The sequence below is a fragment of the Rhagoletis zephyria genome, unplaced genomic scaffold (genome assembly GCF_001687245.7).
Source record: "Rhagoletis zephyria isolate East Lansing unplaced genomic scaffold, Rhagoletis_zephyria_1.1 Rzeph_scaffold_01685, whole genome shotgun sequence".
Taxonomy (NCBI): Eukaryota; Metazoa; Arthropoda; class Insecta; order Diptera; family Tephritidae; genus Rhagoletis; species Rhagoletis zephyria.
Window position 1 is genome coordinate 94,052 of NW_016158769.1, and position 17,920 is coordinate 111,971.

A 17,920-nucleotide genomic window follows, 5' to 3' on the forward strand; every position below is an offset into this window, starting at 1 on the left:
TGGAAGATATACTTTATATGGCACCAATCTAAGTGATTTTCACTGCTATGTGATCGGTATGTAAACCGGTAACACAATTTATTGGGTTTAGTTTCCTACATAAAGAAGATATATCGCAAAAACTGGTATCTGAACAATCAGTGGTATAGGAGATAAAGCTTATACAGCATAGATTTTGACGATTTTCTCAGTAGACTTTGTATTATTATTTATAAAATATCTTACGAAATTTATCGGTTTTAGCTGTTCAAATAAAGGAGTTTTGCAGTAAAATCCCATATCTGAACAATCAGATGTATGGAACATACATATATGTTATAGTCACCCGATCCTTGTTATTTTCACTGTAAGTATTCCGTTGATAATGAGCAAAAATGGTGCGAAATTTCATGTTCCTAGCTGCATAAATGGAGGAGTTATGATAAAAGACCTCATATCTGAACAATCAGTTGTATGGTGGCTACAGGTTATAGTGACCCGATCTTTGTTATTTTCACTGTAAGTCTTCTGTTGATAATGAGTGAAAACAGCGCGAAATTTCATGGTCCTAGCTACATAAATGGATGAATTATAACGAAAAATCTCTTATCTGAACAATCAGTTGTATGGGAGCTATAGGTTATAGTTACCCGATCTTTTTAATTTTCACCGTAAGTTTTCTGTTAATAATTATTGAAAACAGTGCGGAATTTCATGTTCCTAGCTATATAAATGGAGGAGTTATAACGAAAAATTATATATCTGAACAATCAGTTGTATGGGAGCTATAGGTTATAGTGACCCGATCTTTGTAAGTTTCACTGTAAGTATTCTGTTGATAATGGGTGCAAGTACTGCAAAATTTCATGTTCGTAGCTGCATAAATGCAGAAGTTATAACGAAAAATCTCATATCTGAACAATCAGTTGTATGGGAGCTATATGTTATAGTGGTCCGATTCTTCCGGTTCCGACAAATGATTAATACATTATAAAAAACAGACGGACAGACGGACAGACGGACATGGCTAAATCAACTCAGCTCGACGTTCTGATCATATAAGTATACATTTTAATGGGTCTATCTCTTTTTGTTCTGGTACTTACAAACATCGGACCAAAGTTATAATACCATTTCATGCTCATGAAAGGTATAAAAATATCATAAGCTTCACTTGTCATGGCAACAGTACCTTTTTATAAAAATCACCAATATTTTTGCCAGTTTCACAGCGATCCATTAGCGCATTTGATGATCATTGAGCACCCTGTATTGGTTGCAGTAGAAAACTGAAAGTTGGTATAGATATTACAAATATTAAGAGGAAAAAACTAAGGGTGTGCCCCGTTTTCCAGGACGAAAATTTTTTCACCCATACAAAAATTGGACCACTAAAGTCATCGGAAGCGTGGGCGCCATGATAGAGCTTGCAGTAGCAGAGCGTTTTCGCTAAAACAAAATTTCTTTCTATATACTGTTACTCCCACAATTCAGCTTAATATTCGCAATGTTTTACATGCTAAAATCTTTTTGTTAATTTTGTATTAAAATATGGCTTATAGTTTAGCAAACCCCATATAAATCCATTTAAGAAAAATCTGCAAAGTTTCAGCAAACTCGCAAACTTTTTAATACGAATTTCTAAAAAGAATTCAGGTATGCAGTTTTATGGCCCATTAATTTTTGGTATAACAATGTGCAAATTTCAAATCTCTAAAAAACCACGTTGATTTTTGAGAATTTTTTTTGCTGACTGTCCTACGCTTTTTTTTCCATATAAAAAATTTTCAGATTTTTCAACGCGAATTTTTAGACATTTGAAATTTGCACATACTTGATAATTTTTAGAATGCTTATAAAAAAGTTTGCGATTTTGCTGAAACTTTGCAGATTTTTCTTAATTTTTGTACATAGTATCTTTCTTAAATTTAAAGAGAGACGAAAAATCAATGTAGTTTCGTATTACCTGCCATTCTGCACCAAAACACTAATTAAAAAAAAAAAAAAATGGGTTGGAACGTTTTCACCTTTAGGTAGTGATATGTGCATTGGAATGGCTGGATCGATAGGCCGATATTATTTTTAATGAAAAAGTTTGTTATAAATTAAAAGTCTTTAAAATTCTGTGAATCTTTAGTGTATACTTCCTAAGCTTTGTTAATGTAAACCAACTAATTTCGTTAAAATTTTACGCTCAACAAACCTCAGCAAGCTTTCAAGCGTACCAGTCCCTTTGAATCGGGATCAAACTGTTCGAAAGTATTGCGCAGGTGGCGAGTTGAATACAAAGCTACTTTGCTGTGCTTAAGTTAATCTTTTCTATTTGCTGCAGTTCAGGATTGTTTCTTTTGCTTGGTTTCAAAGTAGTCTAAGGTTATGCAGAGGTGAAAATTTATTATCGCCTATGAAAAAGACTATCCAAATAAAGCATAGACTTTCTCACAGGAATAGTAACGGGGCACTAGGCTATTCGTCACATGGCTCCCATATTCGGAGCTCCGTATAACGATTTCCGGACAAGCGGCATGGAACGAAGAGGCGGTAGAATCCGTTAATGATGTTTCAAACGCTCGACCGGAACGTGTGAAAAGGTACTTAAGCTCTTCGTTCTGAGCAACTGGCCAGCCTAGGCAAAGTCTGTACTTTAATGACTTTAGTGATTTGCAAACGAAGGGGATGATTTGAGGACATGCAGGGCAGGGTCAGGTACTTGGGGTAAAAGCCTATGTGCTTAAGGCGTGAACAATGGGGAATTTAGTTTGGATCTTTTCGCCTTGGATCAGATGAAGCTTTCAAGAAAAAATTTCGGAAACATTAATACTGTTCTTGTGTTAAAAAGAAAGAAGTTAAATTGTCGAAATTTTTTGGATGCTCAAATCTTGAAAACTATTTAACGGATTTGGACGAAATTTTTTTTAGCATAATTTGTATTTATAGGAGTAACTAGATTGATTCATTTTAAGCTATTTCTAAAATATTTGGGTCTTAAGTTTTCTCAGTTTCAGTAGTGAGCGCAATAAGAATATCTTGCCTTTTGTATTCTCTTGCACTTAAGTATTTACTCAATAATATTTGTTTCCTCTTTTTCTTCTTTAGCATGTCATCACGTGTCTTGGAAGACTCTCCAAATGCTCAACTCGATAAGACCATTTTGGAACGTTATCGCAATTTACCATTGAAGGAGAACATTGTACAAGCCACATATGTGTGGATCGATGGCACTGGTCAAGATCTGCGTTGTAAGGATCGTACGTTAGATTTCATACCCAATGATCCAAAAGGTGAGAAACAAAAATGACTATGTACACATCAGTAGCATTTTATTAAAACAACTTGCCTCGAGATAGGCCGTTTTACTTTTATAGCAATATTTCTCAACTAATATTGCCCTTTTAATGGAATACAATTATGGATATTTTCAAGGGAAACCAATTACATTATTTAATTCATAGTCAAACCTTCTAAAATCACTTAAGTTGTTTTAATAAAATGCCGCAGTTATATTACAGTTGTAAGAAGTTAACCTTCAGTTTGCATAACTTCATATTTTTCAACGCCACGGGATAGAAAGAGTTGGCTTATCAATAAAAGTGTTGCCACTTTGATGCATTTCAAATTTCAAATGAAATGAAATGCTCAGTGCATTAAAAATTTAGTGCAGCATACTCAACCCGGCTACCTCTTGAATAGGATAAGTTCCGTAAACATGCTTAAGTATCCGTGTCTCAAATCATAGAACAGCGAGGTCTGCGTAAACAAACTCCAGACACGCACCAGTTTCTCTAGCAGATATAGGACCGCAATCCAGAGCAGATGTGAACGAATTTTGGATCCGCTTTTTACCCTATGCTCTTCTGTCACAGAGCATGCGATACCACTTCAAGCTTACCAAAGAGTCTGATAATCGTACTCTGAAGGACTTTGTTGAAAGTCCCCTCGATGTATCGACCGACCTAGCCTTGTGGTCAGCTGATTAGGTTAAGTAGCATTTTGACCAGTTTTGGCTATTTTTCTCATGTCTTTTAATTCTTTATAATTTTTTTTTTTGTAAAATTTTAGCACATTACATAACCAGCACTACAAAAATCCCCATTTCAAACTTCGTTTAAAATTTATAAAAATTAAAGAAACTTTAACAACTACACCCAAAAATTTTAAAATTTTTATTAAAAATATTTTTAGAAATGATTTACGCGACAGAAAATTTTGAAAATAACGGATTTTAAACAATTTTAAATGCAAACATCAATCGCAAATGAGTATACAAGTGTCTATGCACTTGTGTACATATGTATTTATGTATGTATGCAGGCACCTTAGGCAAAGTACCCTCAACTTTGCGGTTAACTGCATCTACTTGAACGTGCAATTGTCTATGTTAGACTAAATTCAATAACCAACAAAAGGTATTATTTTCCTCGAATCGAGAGTTTTTATAATTGCCATAGATAAAATAAAAAAAAAAAAATGTAGCCCCTTATCCTTAGGCAAGTACTAGAGATGCCAAAATATGCGGAAAATTGTGATCCCGGGAGTTTGGGACATTTTTTTTAAACATTGCCGGGATCCCCGGCTTTATCCCGGTATTCACATTGATACGCAACTTTTATGAATACGAGTAAAAATTCAATAACTGAAAGCATTTCAACATACCATGAAATAAAACGATTTAAAATTTACGATAAACTGGTTGTAAAAGTCACATATTTATTAATACAGGCAAATTTAAAGTAAAACACTTCTTTTAAATTGTATTTAAAAAACCATGTGATTGAGGAACGCATACATACATCACAAATACCAATGTAAATACCAGGTACTTTTGAAATTAATGGTGAAAAAAAAACAAAAAACAAACAAAAATATACAGAACGAAATTCTCTTTACATGTTAATTCAACTCCATAAATAAATGGCGAATGGCGAATTTTTTGCCATTTTTTCGCAATTTACTCGAAATTTTGAGGGTGTTCTGAACTGTCTAAAGGTAGTCATAAGCTATTTGAAGATAATGACCCCTATCTCCTCTATTACAAAATATTTGAACTTATTTTACCAGCACGTCGGATAAATTATAAGTTTTTCGAATTAAGGAAGTTTGAGAAGATTGATTTTAAAAATTATGTAACTTTTCCTTAAAACCTTCTGTTTCCTTTACATTAGCGTCGCTACTTGAAATTTTTACGATATTTAAAATTTTTCGGGATGCCAGGATTAATACAAGAAAATCCCGCGTTTTTCGGTACCTCAAGAACATCCCTATTAGATACGAATTAATATCTGAAGTAAGAAAATGGCACGTGTTCGAGTACACTCTTTCGATTGCTTTTAATTTTTTATTATTTTTTTTTCTCTAATGCGAACTTTTACATGCCTACACAATTAATTTATGTACGTACTTATGTATTCACGATTTTTATCGCAGCTTAGCATTTTAATCGAATACTAATTGATTATATATTTATAGCGTACTGTGTACGTACATTAGGGATGTTTCGAATGCCATATTTTTAAATTTCGGAGTGCGAATGCGAAGCCGAATACGGGACAAAAAATTATTTTTCAAATTTTGTCCACACTGTTTTCCCTGAAAGAGTATCCTTATAGTAACATCACAAATTTGTAGTATAATTTTTTCGGGATTTTTGCCCCATATAATTTGTTAAAAAAAATTCGTTAAATTTTAGTATCAGAAAGTGCAATTTTAAGTCGGTAAATGTTGGCAATTACGCTTTTTTTCAGACAAATTATGTATGTTCGGCCTTCTTTTTTGAAAGAGAAGCAAATGAGCAGCACTTTCCATTCGCACTTTATTAAACTCAATTTTAATGAGTTACAAAACTGCAACCCAATTTTTTTTCTAAAGATTCTAATTAAAAAGTTTGAAATTTTGGTGAAACATTGCAGAATTAATTTTATAGTTTTTCTTAGGAAAGGAGCTTTACTTTAATAAAATAATTAATAATAAACATTAAATAAACTAAAGAAAAATAGCCACAACTTACTAAAATGTCGGGTCTCAATTTATATTTTGGTCACTGTATGTATTCTTCGATTCGAATTACAGGCATTCAGATTAGGAAATAATAACTGTTTATAAATAAAATTGCCATTATATACCAAAATCACTTAAAACTCGTTCATAGGCAAGCCATTTTAATGAGCTGTTAAGGCTTCGGAGCGCCGAATACGGGACAAATACAGGACATTAAAAGAAATACAGAACATTTGGCGTCCCGTATAAAATAAATAAATTACCAGGACAATGGGTCAAAAANGTAAAAATAGAGGACTGTCCCGTATAATACAGGACGGATGGTCACCGTAGGAATAACGTTAAAAAAGCTATAATCAACTTAAGTCATCTTTTTATAAATTACACTGGTTTACAACAAAAATGTTCAATGGATGCCACTATCCAATTCCTATAAAGAATTGCTCGCTGATTCCGAAAATCGACATAATTTTTTATTATATGCATAAGTTTCCAAGATATTTTCAATTTACCGTTATTCAGCTTAAAACAAAAGTGGTTACACTTAATCACGTATATCTTAAGAACCAATTTAAAACAATCTTAATATGAAATACGGCAAATGAAAGCTAACAAAATTCTACATAGATCGTGCATACTTTTCGATAGCTCTGATAGCTTCTGACAAATTAATTAATCATTCCAGATTTTTTTTTATGAAAATATAAAAAAAAAACACTTTAACAGAAGAAAAATTCAAAAAAAATAACCGCTTCTGTGTCAAATTTTTTCCTTTGTGCTAAAGCCTGTTCTGTTACAAAAATATCCGGTTACTAATGAAGAAAATCGATGGATAAATAAAGAGTAATGAGTGGTCAAATGAAAATGCGCAAAGATATTTTGTATGAAATATGAGCATAAAAGCGTGCTACTCAAGAATGATAGAATACAAGATTACGCCAATCGAGCTGAGAGCAACTGGGTGTGACGCACATTATTTTGAGAATGAGAGTGTAAAGAATAATTTTGAAGAAGAAGATGAAGAGGCGAAGAAGTGGTACGACATAGTGATGTAAAACTTGGTTGAATTGTACTTACTCTTCAGCTTCTTAAATTTGAACGTACATTCGGTACAATCACATTATTTTAGGTAAATTTTGAACGTAGTAAAATATTGTTTCATGTAAATAGAAAAATTGTTATGGTACAAAAGGAAGACGTAGTCCACCAACTACCAAAAATGTATGCACATAAATATTGATGTTCTTTGTTTAGGTACGTATATCTACTTTTAGGTACAACTTTTCGGAAAATTTGTACAATATGAAAATTTAATATTCATCACTAGTGCGAAAAAATAATAATGTGACGTCAGCGAAAGGGTGGATGCTGTCAAATCGAGAAAGAGAGGACTAGTACGTGGCGTATGAGTACCTATTTAACATTATTCCTAATCTTTTCTTTCATGACACAGAACTTGTTAGTAGGAGATCCGACAAGGGCACGACTTTCACCCATCTGTTTAATGGATGAAATCTACTTTGTATGAAATTTATCGTGTTAGGAAATATTTCAGGCGTGGGTTGGCTGCAAAAGTCCTGGCCAGGATGTTTTTAATTAAATATTCAAAAATTATATATATATTTTTTTTTTAATTTTGCACTCATATGTTTAATGAACCAATAACATATGTATATACCAATCAAAAGCATAAATCCTATAGAATGTGTTAAACGGATGAGTGAAAATTACTAGTATTACCTACCTGTTCATAACTGCCAAACCGACCAGTAGGCCAGGAAAAAATATAGCCAACTCAACGTTTTCACATTCTAAAGGCTTAACACTTTGGATTGGTATATAATTTCTTCATTAAACAAATGAGTAAAAAGTTAAAAAATAATAACAATTTTTAAATATTTAATAAAAAATATCCTGGCCTGGATTTTTTCAGCCAACCCAGTCGCAAAATATTTATTAACACGTTAAATTTCATATAAAATAGATTTCATCCAGTAAACAGATCTTGCCTTTCTCAGATCTTAGGCTATGTTAGTTGTTTAATTTTTCCCCTTTTAAAATTTTATTTTTTTTTTTTTTCATAAAAAAAAAACTGGAATGATTAATTCATTTATTTATGGAAAATTTTGTTAGCTTTCATTTGCCGTTTGTTAAATTGGTTCATGAGATATAAGTGACTAAGTGGAACCACCTTTTGTTGTAAGCCGAATAACGGTAAAATTAAAATATTTCGAAAACATATCCATAGAATAAAAAATTAACTTGATTGTTGGAATCAGCGGGCGATTCTACATATAATTTGGATAGTGGCCTCTGGAAAACGAAAACCAAATTAAAATTTGCAATTTTGCAACATCCCTAGTAGGTATAATCAATTGCCTGTGATATGGTTGAGTATAAGACCGACAGCAGACATTCGATTTGCTGATACGATACCATTAATTGCTGTCGGTCAAATTTTTTTATTAACTATGCAGACATACATAAGCTCTCACTTGTCTAACACATGCACCTCAATTTTTATATCAGCATTTAACGAATTTCGCGGGATTTCCAAACTAGTTATACCTGCATAATTTTTTTCAAGTGCTCACAATTCAATTAACACATTCTTAATGATGCACACTGGGGCGGGAGACCATCATAACTAACATAAAATGAACTAAAGGTTTTAGATCTTCTGAAGTGGTTCGAATATTCTCCTAGTCTTATCGACTATTAGCAGAATTTTTTATTTTTTTGACGAAGAAGTTTTTTTTTAATTAAAAAATTATCGAAAGTACTTTGTATGTAAGAAAATTCACTACATCATTATGGCATCAAGAATCACCGAGGCGAAGATCCAGCTGATAACACCACCTTACCTGAATTCGCCTTCATTTATCCTATATAAGTAAAAACTTTATAATATCGTTTCTTTTAAAAAACTTTACCCAACTTCTACCATTTTTTTTATGTAATATCTACCACTATTAATTTTTTCGAAGTCCGCGCACTGACTAGGAAGTTTGCCATTGCCTGCCGAGGGGCGCCCGCTATTACAAACAATTTTGTATGTTTAATTTTTTGATGTTGCTCGGAAACTGGGCCCTGCGGAATGGTAGTGCGCACGGCTAATCACTGCATCACAGCGGCCACCTTAGTTGGTATTTTGAGGGTATATCAAATTTTTGTTTGAATTTTTGGCAGATTTTGAGGGTATCTCCCCCAAGGTGTGTCGTAAAAATTTTTAAGTTTATCATTAGGCATTATGTTCTTTTGAATGTTCTAAGTAACTGTCTGTGTTTTTTTTAATACCACTTCACCAGTGTTTGCGCACATAATCGCGTATTTAGTAAATAAATGCAAACACGTGTAGTTAGTGCGTCGTTTAATCTGTGAATCAGTAGTTATCAGCATAATACTAATTAAATAATTAAACTCTTCCACCTCCAAGCTTGAACTGATTAAATATTTTGTTTGCAGTACATTTTAGCGAATTTACACTTAAGTGAATTGGAAGTTTTTGTATATAATTTTTATTTTCGGTTATCTCAATGCCTGCTCTTACGTTGTTCAACTGTGAATTTAGATTTGTTTCATTTGAAAGAAATCATTTAACATGTCTGAATTGTAAGTTTTAGTTCTATTTTTATTTATGAATACTATTTAATTTACGAGTCTGGACACAGCGCTTACGATTAAAAGACATAAAGCGAGTTATTGCGCATTAAGTTGATTAGCGTATGTGACGTAAAACACTGGTTTTGTTTAAGCATTTTTATAGCGGCACATAAATTAATTTTAGAAATCACTCACTCATAATTTTATTTTGGATGATCACCGCAGTCACTGTGGGCAAACTTGAATTTAGGTACCTACAGTAATCTACATGCATTAGGGTGCATCACTCTCTACAAAAAAAAAAAATCGATGCTGATTTTCCATCGGAATTATACAATTTATTATACACATATTTTAAGACTTCTACCAAAATATTTTTGAAAAATATTAAGATTTACGTGAGCTGCACCAATTTTAAAATACTTCCAAAAACATAGTTTTTTTTATAAAAAACATAGTTTTTAAAAATATTGTGGTTGTTCACACTTGCCTGGCTATCAACAACAAAATACACTACAGAAAAATTATTTTTAACCTGATAACCTGATAACTAGGCAAACGTAAACAACCACATTGTATTTTTCGAAAAACCACCTCAGAGGACAGACGAGTTTTGGCTTAAAATGTCTGCATAAAAATGGTTAAAAATTTTATTAACGGAATCAAAATAAGGACAATTTTGGAGGTATATTCAAATGGGTCCAGTATTTTTGGTGAGTCTTAAAATATAATAAACTTTATAATTCCGATGGAAAAAGCGCGACTTTTCTGGTGAGGCACTCTAATAAAAATATATCAACATCATATTATTTTAGTGTGGGTAGGGTCAATTAACGCTGTGCTTAGTTTAGGGAAGCGTGTATGAAGATTTCATACTTCCACTCGGAGGCAAGTTTGCCCATTATGAATGCTTTCTATTATTGGCAGCGGGTAGACACTTCCCTCTTACCGGGGTTATTCCAAAGTGTCATTTAAACATTTTTGCTTACTGTTCCGCAAGAAATTTTGGAGATCCGATAGGTTCACTTGCGTTTTCTCTGCCAAGTTGCTGAACAAGCGAGATCCTAGATGCTTAAGTCACCTTATCTAGAGAGCTAGGCATTGTTACAGGAAATGGTGAATTTATTCCTCCTCTTCCTTAACTTCGCAACATCTGCAGAATGGGTTGGTATACGTCATCGTAGGAGAATTGGGGAAATAGCTATTTAAGAAATCCAGCGCAGAGTGGAGTTGACGTGACTTAGTGATGCTAGCGCGATACCCGAACATTTCTTGACTTTTTTACTTTGAATCCTAACGGTCCTAATACCGCTTGGCTGCCAACAACTGTAGAGAGTTCACCTGATAGAGATATACCTACTATTCTGTATTGGGCAAACAGCCTTTTCTATGGCATAGATCTCCACCTAAAGGGCACTGTAGTCGTCAGGCAGGCGGCATGATTGCCGATTCTGTAGGTCTACCGAATAGAGATCCGCGCCAACTTTGAACCGACGGTGTAGATGAAGATACCATCATTTTCCGTCGGTAAGCCAGCGTCCCATTTTTCTCTAGTTAAAAATTTCATAAAATCCTGAAGTGGAAGTTCCAGAATTTCGCAATGAGATCCGTGGCGACTTCTAGTCAGTCTTGATTCCTTTACGCCGTCCTCTTCTCAGCTCTCTCAAGAGTGAATGGTCCTATTCAACCCTTCTTGAAGTGCATTTCTAATAGCGCGTGATTGCTACATTTCTCCAGTGCTTTTCACTACACCAGAGAGCTTCATAAGCTATCTCTCGTTCCCACGACAGTCAGGTCTACGTAACCGGAACGACCCAGATTTATATTTGGCCAAGGACTGTCACTCCAGCAACACTCCCCAAAATCTCTTTGGGGAACTTGTATGCTGCTACAACAACAACATAAGCTATCTCTGGCTGGATGACCGCCATGTAACTCGCCGGTTATAATGGAAATAACGGGACGAAATGAGCTGACACTTAACTATCTACTGTATGTGAGATAAATGTGAGAGGTTCAAGTTAGACTCATTCAGCCTTGATAAAGAGAATTTAGGGATACTAAGTTAAAAAAAACCGCTATATTTGGAGTCAAAATAAAAAAATTTAGAATCAGTGAGCATTTGTAGCTTATTGGATATCAGAAAAACCGCCTTGAAACCGTTGAATGTTAATTTTATTTCTAGGTGCCTTATTTACTATGGTTAGAATAACTATAGGATCAGCAATAAAACGCGAATAAATTATACAGATGAGTGGTGTCATTCATTAAAAGAAATCACAAAAAAAAGATCAAAGATCATTTCTAAACTTCCCACACATTTGGCAAATTCCGAAGCATACGCAATGAGTAGATACATATATATATATACAGGGTGTGTACCACGACAAATTTAAGGAGATGGTCAGTTGAAGGGTGACCTCCCAGATAAAAAAAAATACCTTTATAAAAGGGTCACCGTGTTTTAAAGATTTACATTTTATAAAAAGTAAAAAATCCCAAAATAGTCCTAAGCTTATAATTAATATTTAAAAATGAATAATTTTTTAAAATTAAAAACTATCTAAATTTCAAAAATTATGACACTTATAGAGGAAATTTTCTTCCTAACGCGAGGTCACCCCCCCCCAGTCTCTCTTCTCCTTAAGTTTGTCGCGGTACTTATTTGTGGCCCTGTACATGCATACACACGTACATGGTACATTTAAGTTCTACATATGTCCGTAGTAATCTATAAATTTCGAGAGTACATACAATATTTAGCTACCATTATGACGGTTATGACGCTGTAGACAAAAGTCAAACAACCTTACCCCTTTTCCCTTCAATGTAAATCAGCGCATCTGTAAAGGTTTGAAGTGGCGAACGAATCGTGGTTGATTAAGTCCATCAAAAAATTCCTATGCGCATAACTGCACTTTGTGTCCTATATGTCTACCATGTATATTAGGGTGCATCACTCTCCATATAAAATAATAGCGGTACTGTTTTGCCACCTGAATTTAAAAATTTTATGAAATTATAACTAAAGCAGCCGCCAAATATTAAAAAAAAAATATTAAGATATACGTGCGCTGAACCGATTTGAAAATAGCGTAAAAAATCGAGTTTTTGATAAATACAATTATTTTTAAATATATTTTTCGAAAAATCATCTCAGAATATAGAAGAGTTTAAGTTTACAAAATCTGCTTAAAAATGTTTAAAAATTGGATCAATTGGAACTGGATTGCATCTAAATAACGAGATTTTTGGAGATATTTTTATATCGGCCTAGTTCACGAAAATCTTAACATTTTCCCAAATATTTTGGCGGAAATCTTAAAATGTAATACATTTTATAATTTCTATGGAAAAACATCAATTTTCTTTTTCGTGCGGCACCCTAATGTAGATATATATTTACACTTAAAAAAAAGTATGGAGAGATATACAAGTTTGTGTACAAAAAATATATTTACATGTATGTAGGAACTCGTAGCCAACTGTGAGATACCGTTTGAAAATGCGCCCGCTTTTAATTGCATCGCCTACTCGGGTGCAATCGGCAGAATGCAAATGCAGCTGTCTTGCAAATTTTGATGTTGCTTACCTTATGCCACTAAGCGTGAAATTAATTACGGTAAATGTGTGCACATAAATTTGCCTCATGCACTTGTGTGTATTTTATCCAACGAAATTTCTTATAATTTATAGTAGTTGGTGAATGACTTTTATTTTCTATGATTTATTAAATGAATTTTTAAGAAAAATTATCAAGCACCGTCTGTTATGTGATTTTTGAAAACTTCAACACCTGTTCGTTGCATTTTTCATAGAATATTTTTTTTTTGTGTATAGGACCACTAATCATCTCGCATAGACCCCTTCAACTGAGGCGACTTCTTACCAGGTCTGCAAACCGCCATAAAAATGTATGTGGTTAGAGAAAAAAACGTGTACCGCTGAAGAAGCCAGTGCATAAAACAGCACTCAAACTATAGATGAAATTTGCGGTCTAAGCTTGATTTTAACAATTTGTACGCCTTTTGGTCGCCAATTCCCTTCAGTGTAGAAAACAAAGCGAAGCAAATGTGGCTAAGTCGCGGGGGAGGAGTAGTTGCCCGCCATGTTTCACAGTGGTGAGTTAACCGCCGGTTTTGGCTAGCATATTAGCCCGTTCACTCCCTGCGCTTCCTTTGTTGTGTACTAGCACCCAGTTCAAAAGCGACTCGGTTATTAACGCAGAGTTCGTCTATCCTATTCCCGCATTGTACTGCTTTAATGGCTGTCTGGCGGTCGATTAAAATATTTACATACATATATATAGTATAAATTGTTCGAAGTTAGAGCTGTTATGGGCACGGCTGCAGTGTCTAGCCGCACCACTCTTAACCTGTTATAAATATCTTCCAATGTTCTCTAGCGTATTTTATTTCAAGTTAATCAACCAGTGGCTAGATCATCAACAGAAGCTCTTGATCAAAGAGCTTCCCCACTCATTTGTGGTAATATCTCGTTGATGAGGAGTGCCTAAATCCCTTCCTATCTAGGCTACTGCTGAATACTTGATAAAATTTTCATCTAAAGTAAATACGCTTAACCGTACTTTGGTTAAAATCCACTTTTGAGTACATATTTTGAACATTTATTAATTCAAATAATAAAATTTTTTTTTTCGAGGCACTCTTAACCACCGATTACACATGCCCTCAATTAAAGCTTGAGCTTTAGAAATTTCAAGTGATAACATCCTTTAGCAAGAGATTAAAAAAAAAAAACAGGTCACGATACAATTGCTGCTTAGCAATATGTTATCATGATCAGTTTTGAAGTATCATATTATAAAACAGACAGAATTAAATGGCAATTAATTGAATGTGCGATCAAATAACAAAATGGCCTTATTTTCGCATTGTCCTTAGTAGTCAGCAAAATAACAAAATAATTGCGAGGTTGTTAATATAAATTGTTCTTGAAACTGCATTTGATTGTTTTCATATACATATGCAATTTTATCAACATACATACCTACAAATGCATACTCTTTCATATGTGTGAGTATTTTCCAGTATCTAAGTACATAAGTATAAACCACTTATAAGCAAATTATTTCATGAGCCTTTCAATTCAATAATACAATAATTTGCGTAAACGGAAACAAATACTTACAAAACACGCACATTCACAAAAATACATAGCATAGATGAGTAGATGTTTGGTTGGACAGACAGACAGATAATCATTTAAAGTGCCATTGTAATGTAATTGAATATGAAAATGTTCAGATAATTTGGAACCCCTTTAGCATGAGTACTATTACATAATATTTTTCATTGGACGTCTGCCTAGCTGAGCTAATAGCGCATGCCTCGCTTTCCCCCTTTTTTTTATGTACATACCCTGCAGAAAAAAATTATCAATTGATAAAAAATAACCCACTTTTAGTCAGCTTTTTTGCGAGATTTCTATAAAATATATAACTTGTAGTTAGCTACAAAAAGCTAACTTGAAACTAGTTGACGAGTAATGCAGGAGATTGTTTTCTTTAAACGCGTTTCTATTTAAATATCCTGCACTTCGCAAATACTTTTTCGAATTGAGGACAAATAAAAAGAAGATCGAAATTTCATATTATCATTTTGAAGTTATGTCTGACGGAGTTCGAATATGGGACCACCTACAGCAGAATATGTAAACAAATATGAAATGTAATAAAAAAAATAAATAAAAAATGAGAAAAAAATTTGTTTTTCCTATTGATATTTATTGTCCAAAAGTAGTTAGTTGCAAGTTAGTTACCTCAAATGCAGAGTTAACCACCCTTGACTATTTCGCGGCAATCGCCATAGAAATATAATTAGCTAATAGTTAGATATATTTCCTGCAGGGTATTTACGTGCTATTAATGGGCTATTACATATCGCATAAATAAATATAGTTAACAGTTTATTTGACTTGTTTTTGTAAATTGAGATTAAATACTTATTTGGAAAATAAAAATAAAAAACAAATGATATATAAATTGCCGATGTATACGTTTGTATGTATGTATGTATATATGTAGTTAGTTGGAGTTGCATGACGGCACTTTAATATGAAATTAAATACTAAAATTTTAATTAAATACGACAACAACAACCGCAACTATAGAACCGACCACAGCACTGCACAGTAGCTACTCAATTTCACTGGAAGCATTGCACATCTCACTGACAGTTCATAACAAACATATCGAGCAAGCGAGACTTAGGATGCAACCAACTGCTCGTTTAGAGGCATTTGTGTTGACAGCACTGAGTCTACATGGCAGATACGTTGTAAGTCGTGTCTATAGGTGACATCGCATCTCATATTTCACACGCAGCTATTCCACGTACATACGTATGTATATACAAATTTACAGACGTAATATGGAAATTGCATCAAAGTAGAAGTGGCATTTTTTGACAAGTTTGACTGTAGAAAAAAATTAATGTGTGCTCCTTATTGCAAACTGGAACGTAATGCCGTTGTGTAGTCGGGATGTAGGATGTGCACGTACATATGTATGTATGTATGAACATAAGTGCGCAAGCGTGCTAGCTGATCTCTTAACCTAGAAGTAGTATGCAATTATCAAACATTGTAATCACGTTTCAGTTAGGTAAGCAAAATTCAAGCAAGCATATGCATTTTAATCGAATTAAATAAGTGAAATAGAATGCAAAGAAATAAGTATGTAAATACATATATAATTAAATTGAAAAAAAAAATAAATAAATAATGCCACAAAAGCTGCTGGCGAAACACAATCAGAATAAATACGATTTCAGAATCTCAAATCGACAGAAATTACCCAACTTTTTCAACATTTTGTAGCGGATGCTAATAAGCGTTTTGTTTTTTTGCCGGTCCATCCAAATGTTTTATATTATTATTCATAACGTGTCTGTTGACTGTACAAATAAAACATAAAATAATTCGGCTGCTAAAAAATTATGTAATCCCAAATAAGTAGATCCATAAAAAAGTAATAATTTTAATTTTAATTATTATTTTTCGGGTTTTTGATTGAGTTTGATAGCATTAATATATAGAACCCTATCAGCAATAAAAGGCTGTAAAAATAATTTGCATTTACCGGTTTGAACTCGTTCCTAACATTATAATTCAAACTCACAACAATATTTATGCATGTATGTTCGTACACATTTTTAACAGAGAACGTGTTCACCTCAAATCCGATGTATGTACAAACATATGGCACGTTTAATAATAATAATAATAATAATAATGTAACGTTCAAAACTAGCAAATACCCGGCATGCAGCACCGCGCCTTAAAAGTATTTTAGTATTGTTTAATATCCGTATTGTAATATTTCATTTATTTTATCAATTTAATTGAATACAATTTTTCAAACTTCAATTGCCAACTTTCCACAAGAATATCTTCGGCTGTAAGCCTTGTTAAACCTCTTTCTTCGGACAGCCATATTGCTTTATTACTTTTTCTTTTCAATTTACGTAAACTGCAGTTTTCAAACAGGTGGTAACTCTCTAATTTTTTTCTTTCTATATCTTAAGTTGGATCTCTAGAAATACATCATCAGTGAATACCGCAGAAAGGCGGAACTAAGCGAAGCTGCTGGTGTTCACACCGAACGAAGCGAAGCGGTGCTTTTCTCATGGACTCGGCTGCAAAGATATCAAAAAGCTTACCGTCAATGAAAAGCGGCAAAAATATTTGCTAAATTTTATTCAAAAGATTTGTGGTAAAATTTCGTTTCTATTTGAATATTTTAACAACTTGTTTGCAACACCGTCATGAAACTGAAAAATTAACAAGAAAATTCAAAATCAAAAACTGCTTGGCTTTCAGCTCCAAAACGCTTCTGAAAAGGCTTGCTGTATGAGCACTTTCATATAGCTACAACAATTTGAAAGCTTCAATCAGCTCGGAACGGCTTCGCTCGGTTCGGCTACGCTTTCTGTGTGAACGTACCCTTACTCAAATACGAGTTGTTACTCATACGCCCTGGCATAAAAGTTACTTCATACAGTTGTATATGGTAATAAAATATTGAAATCTAATCTCATATCTAAACTATCGCAGTATATACATACATATATACGTTATGGAATGATATACAAATAAATGAATGATTCCTACTAAATACTAATAATATATATATCCCTGAAGTATGAAAATAATCGTTAAATATTGATATTAGAATATGNGAATGATTCCTACTAAATACTAATAATATATATATCCCTGAAGTATGAAAATAATCGTTAAATATTGATATTAGAATATGCAACTACTTAAATGTATATCGACGGCTGAGTGGAAGATCGACCTATCTCGGCTGCCAGTTCGA

The 17,920-nt window shown here is 33.3% G+C and overlaps 1 protein-coding gene across 1 annotated transcript in view; it reads left to right on the forward strand.

Moving 5' to 3' along the window:
- LOC108364833 (glutamine synthetase 2 cytoplasmic-like) overlaps positions 1–17,538 on the forward strand; it is a 19,300-nt gene extending 1,762 nt beyond the window's left edge. The window contains exons 2-3 of the mRNA XM_017618681.1: positions 3,076–3,260; positions 17,124–17,538. Coding sequence (XP_017474170.1) covers positions 3,077–3,260; positions 17,124–17,152 — 213 coding nt within the window. The 5' untranslated portion in view covers position 3,076 and the 3' untranslated portion in view covers positions 17,153–17,538. The remainder of the gene's footprint in view (positions 1–3,075; positions 3,261–17,123) is intronic.
- The last annotated feature ends 382 nt before the right edge of the window (positions 17,539–17,920 follow it).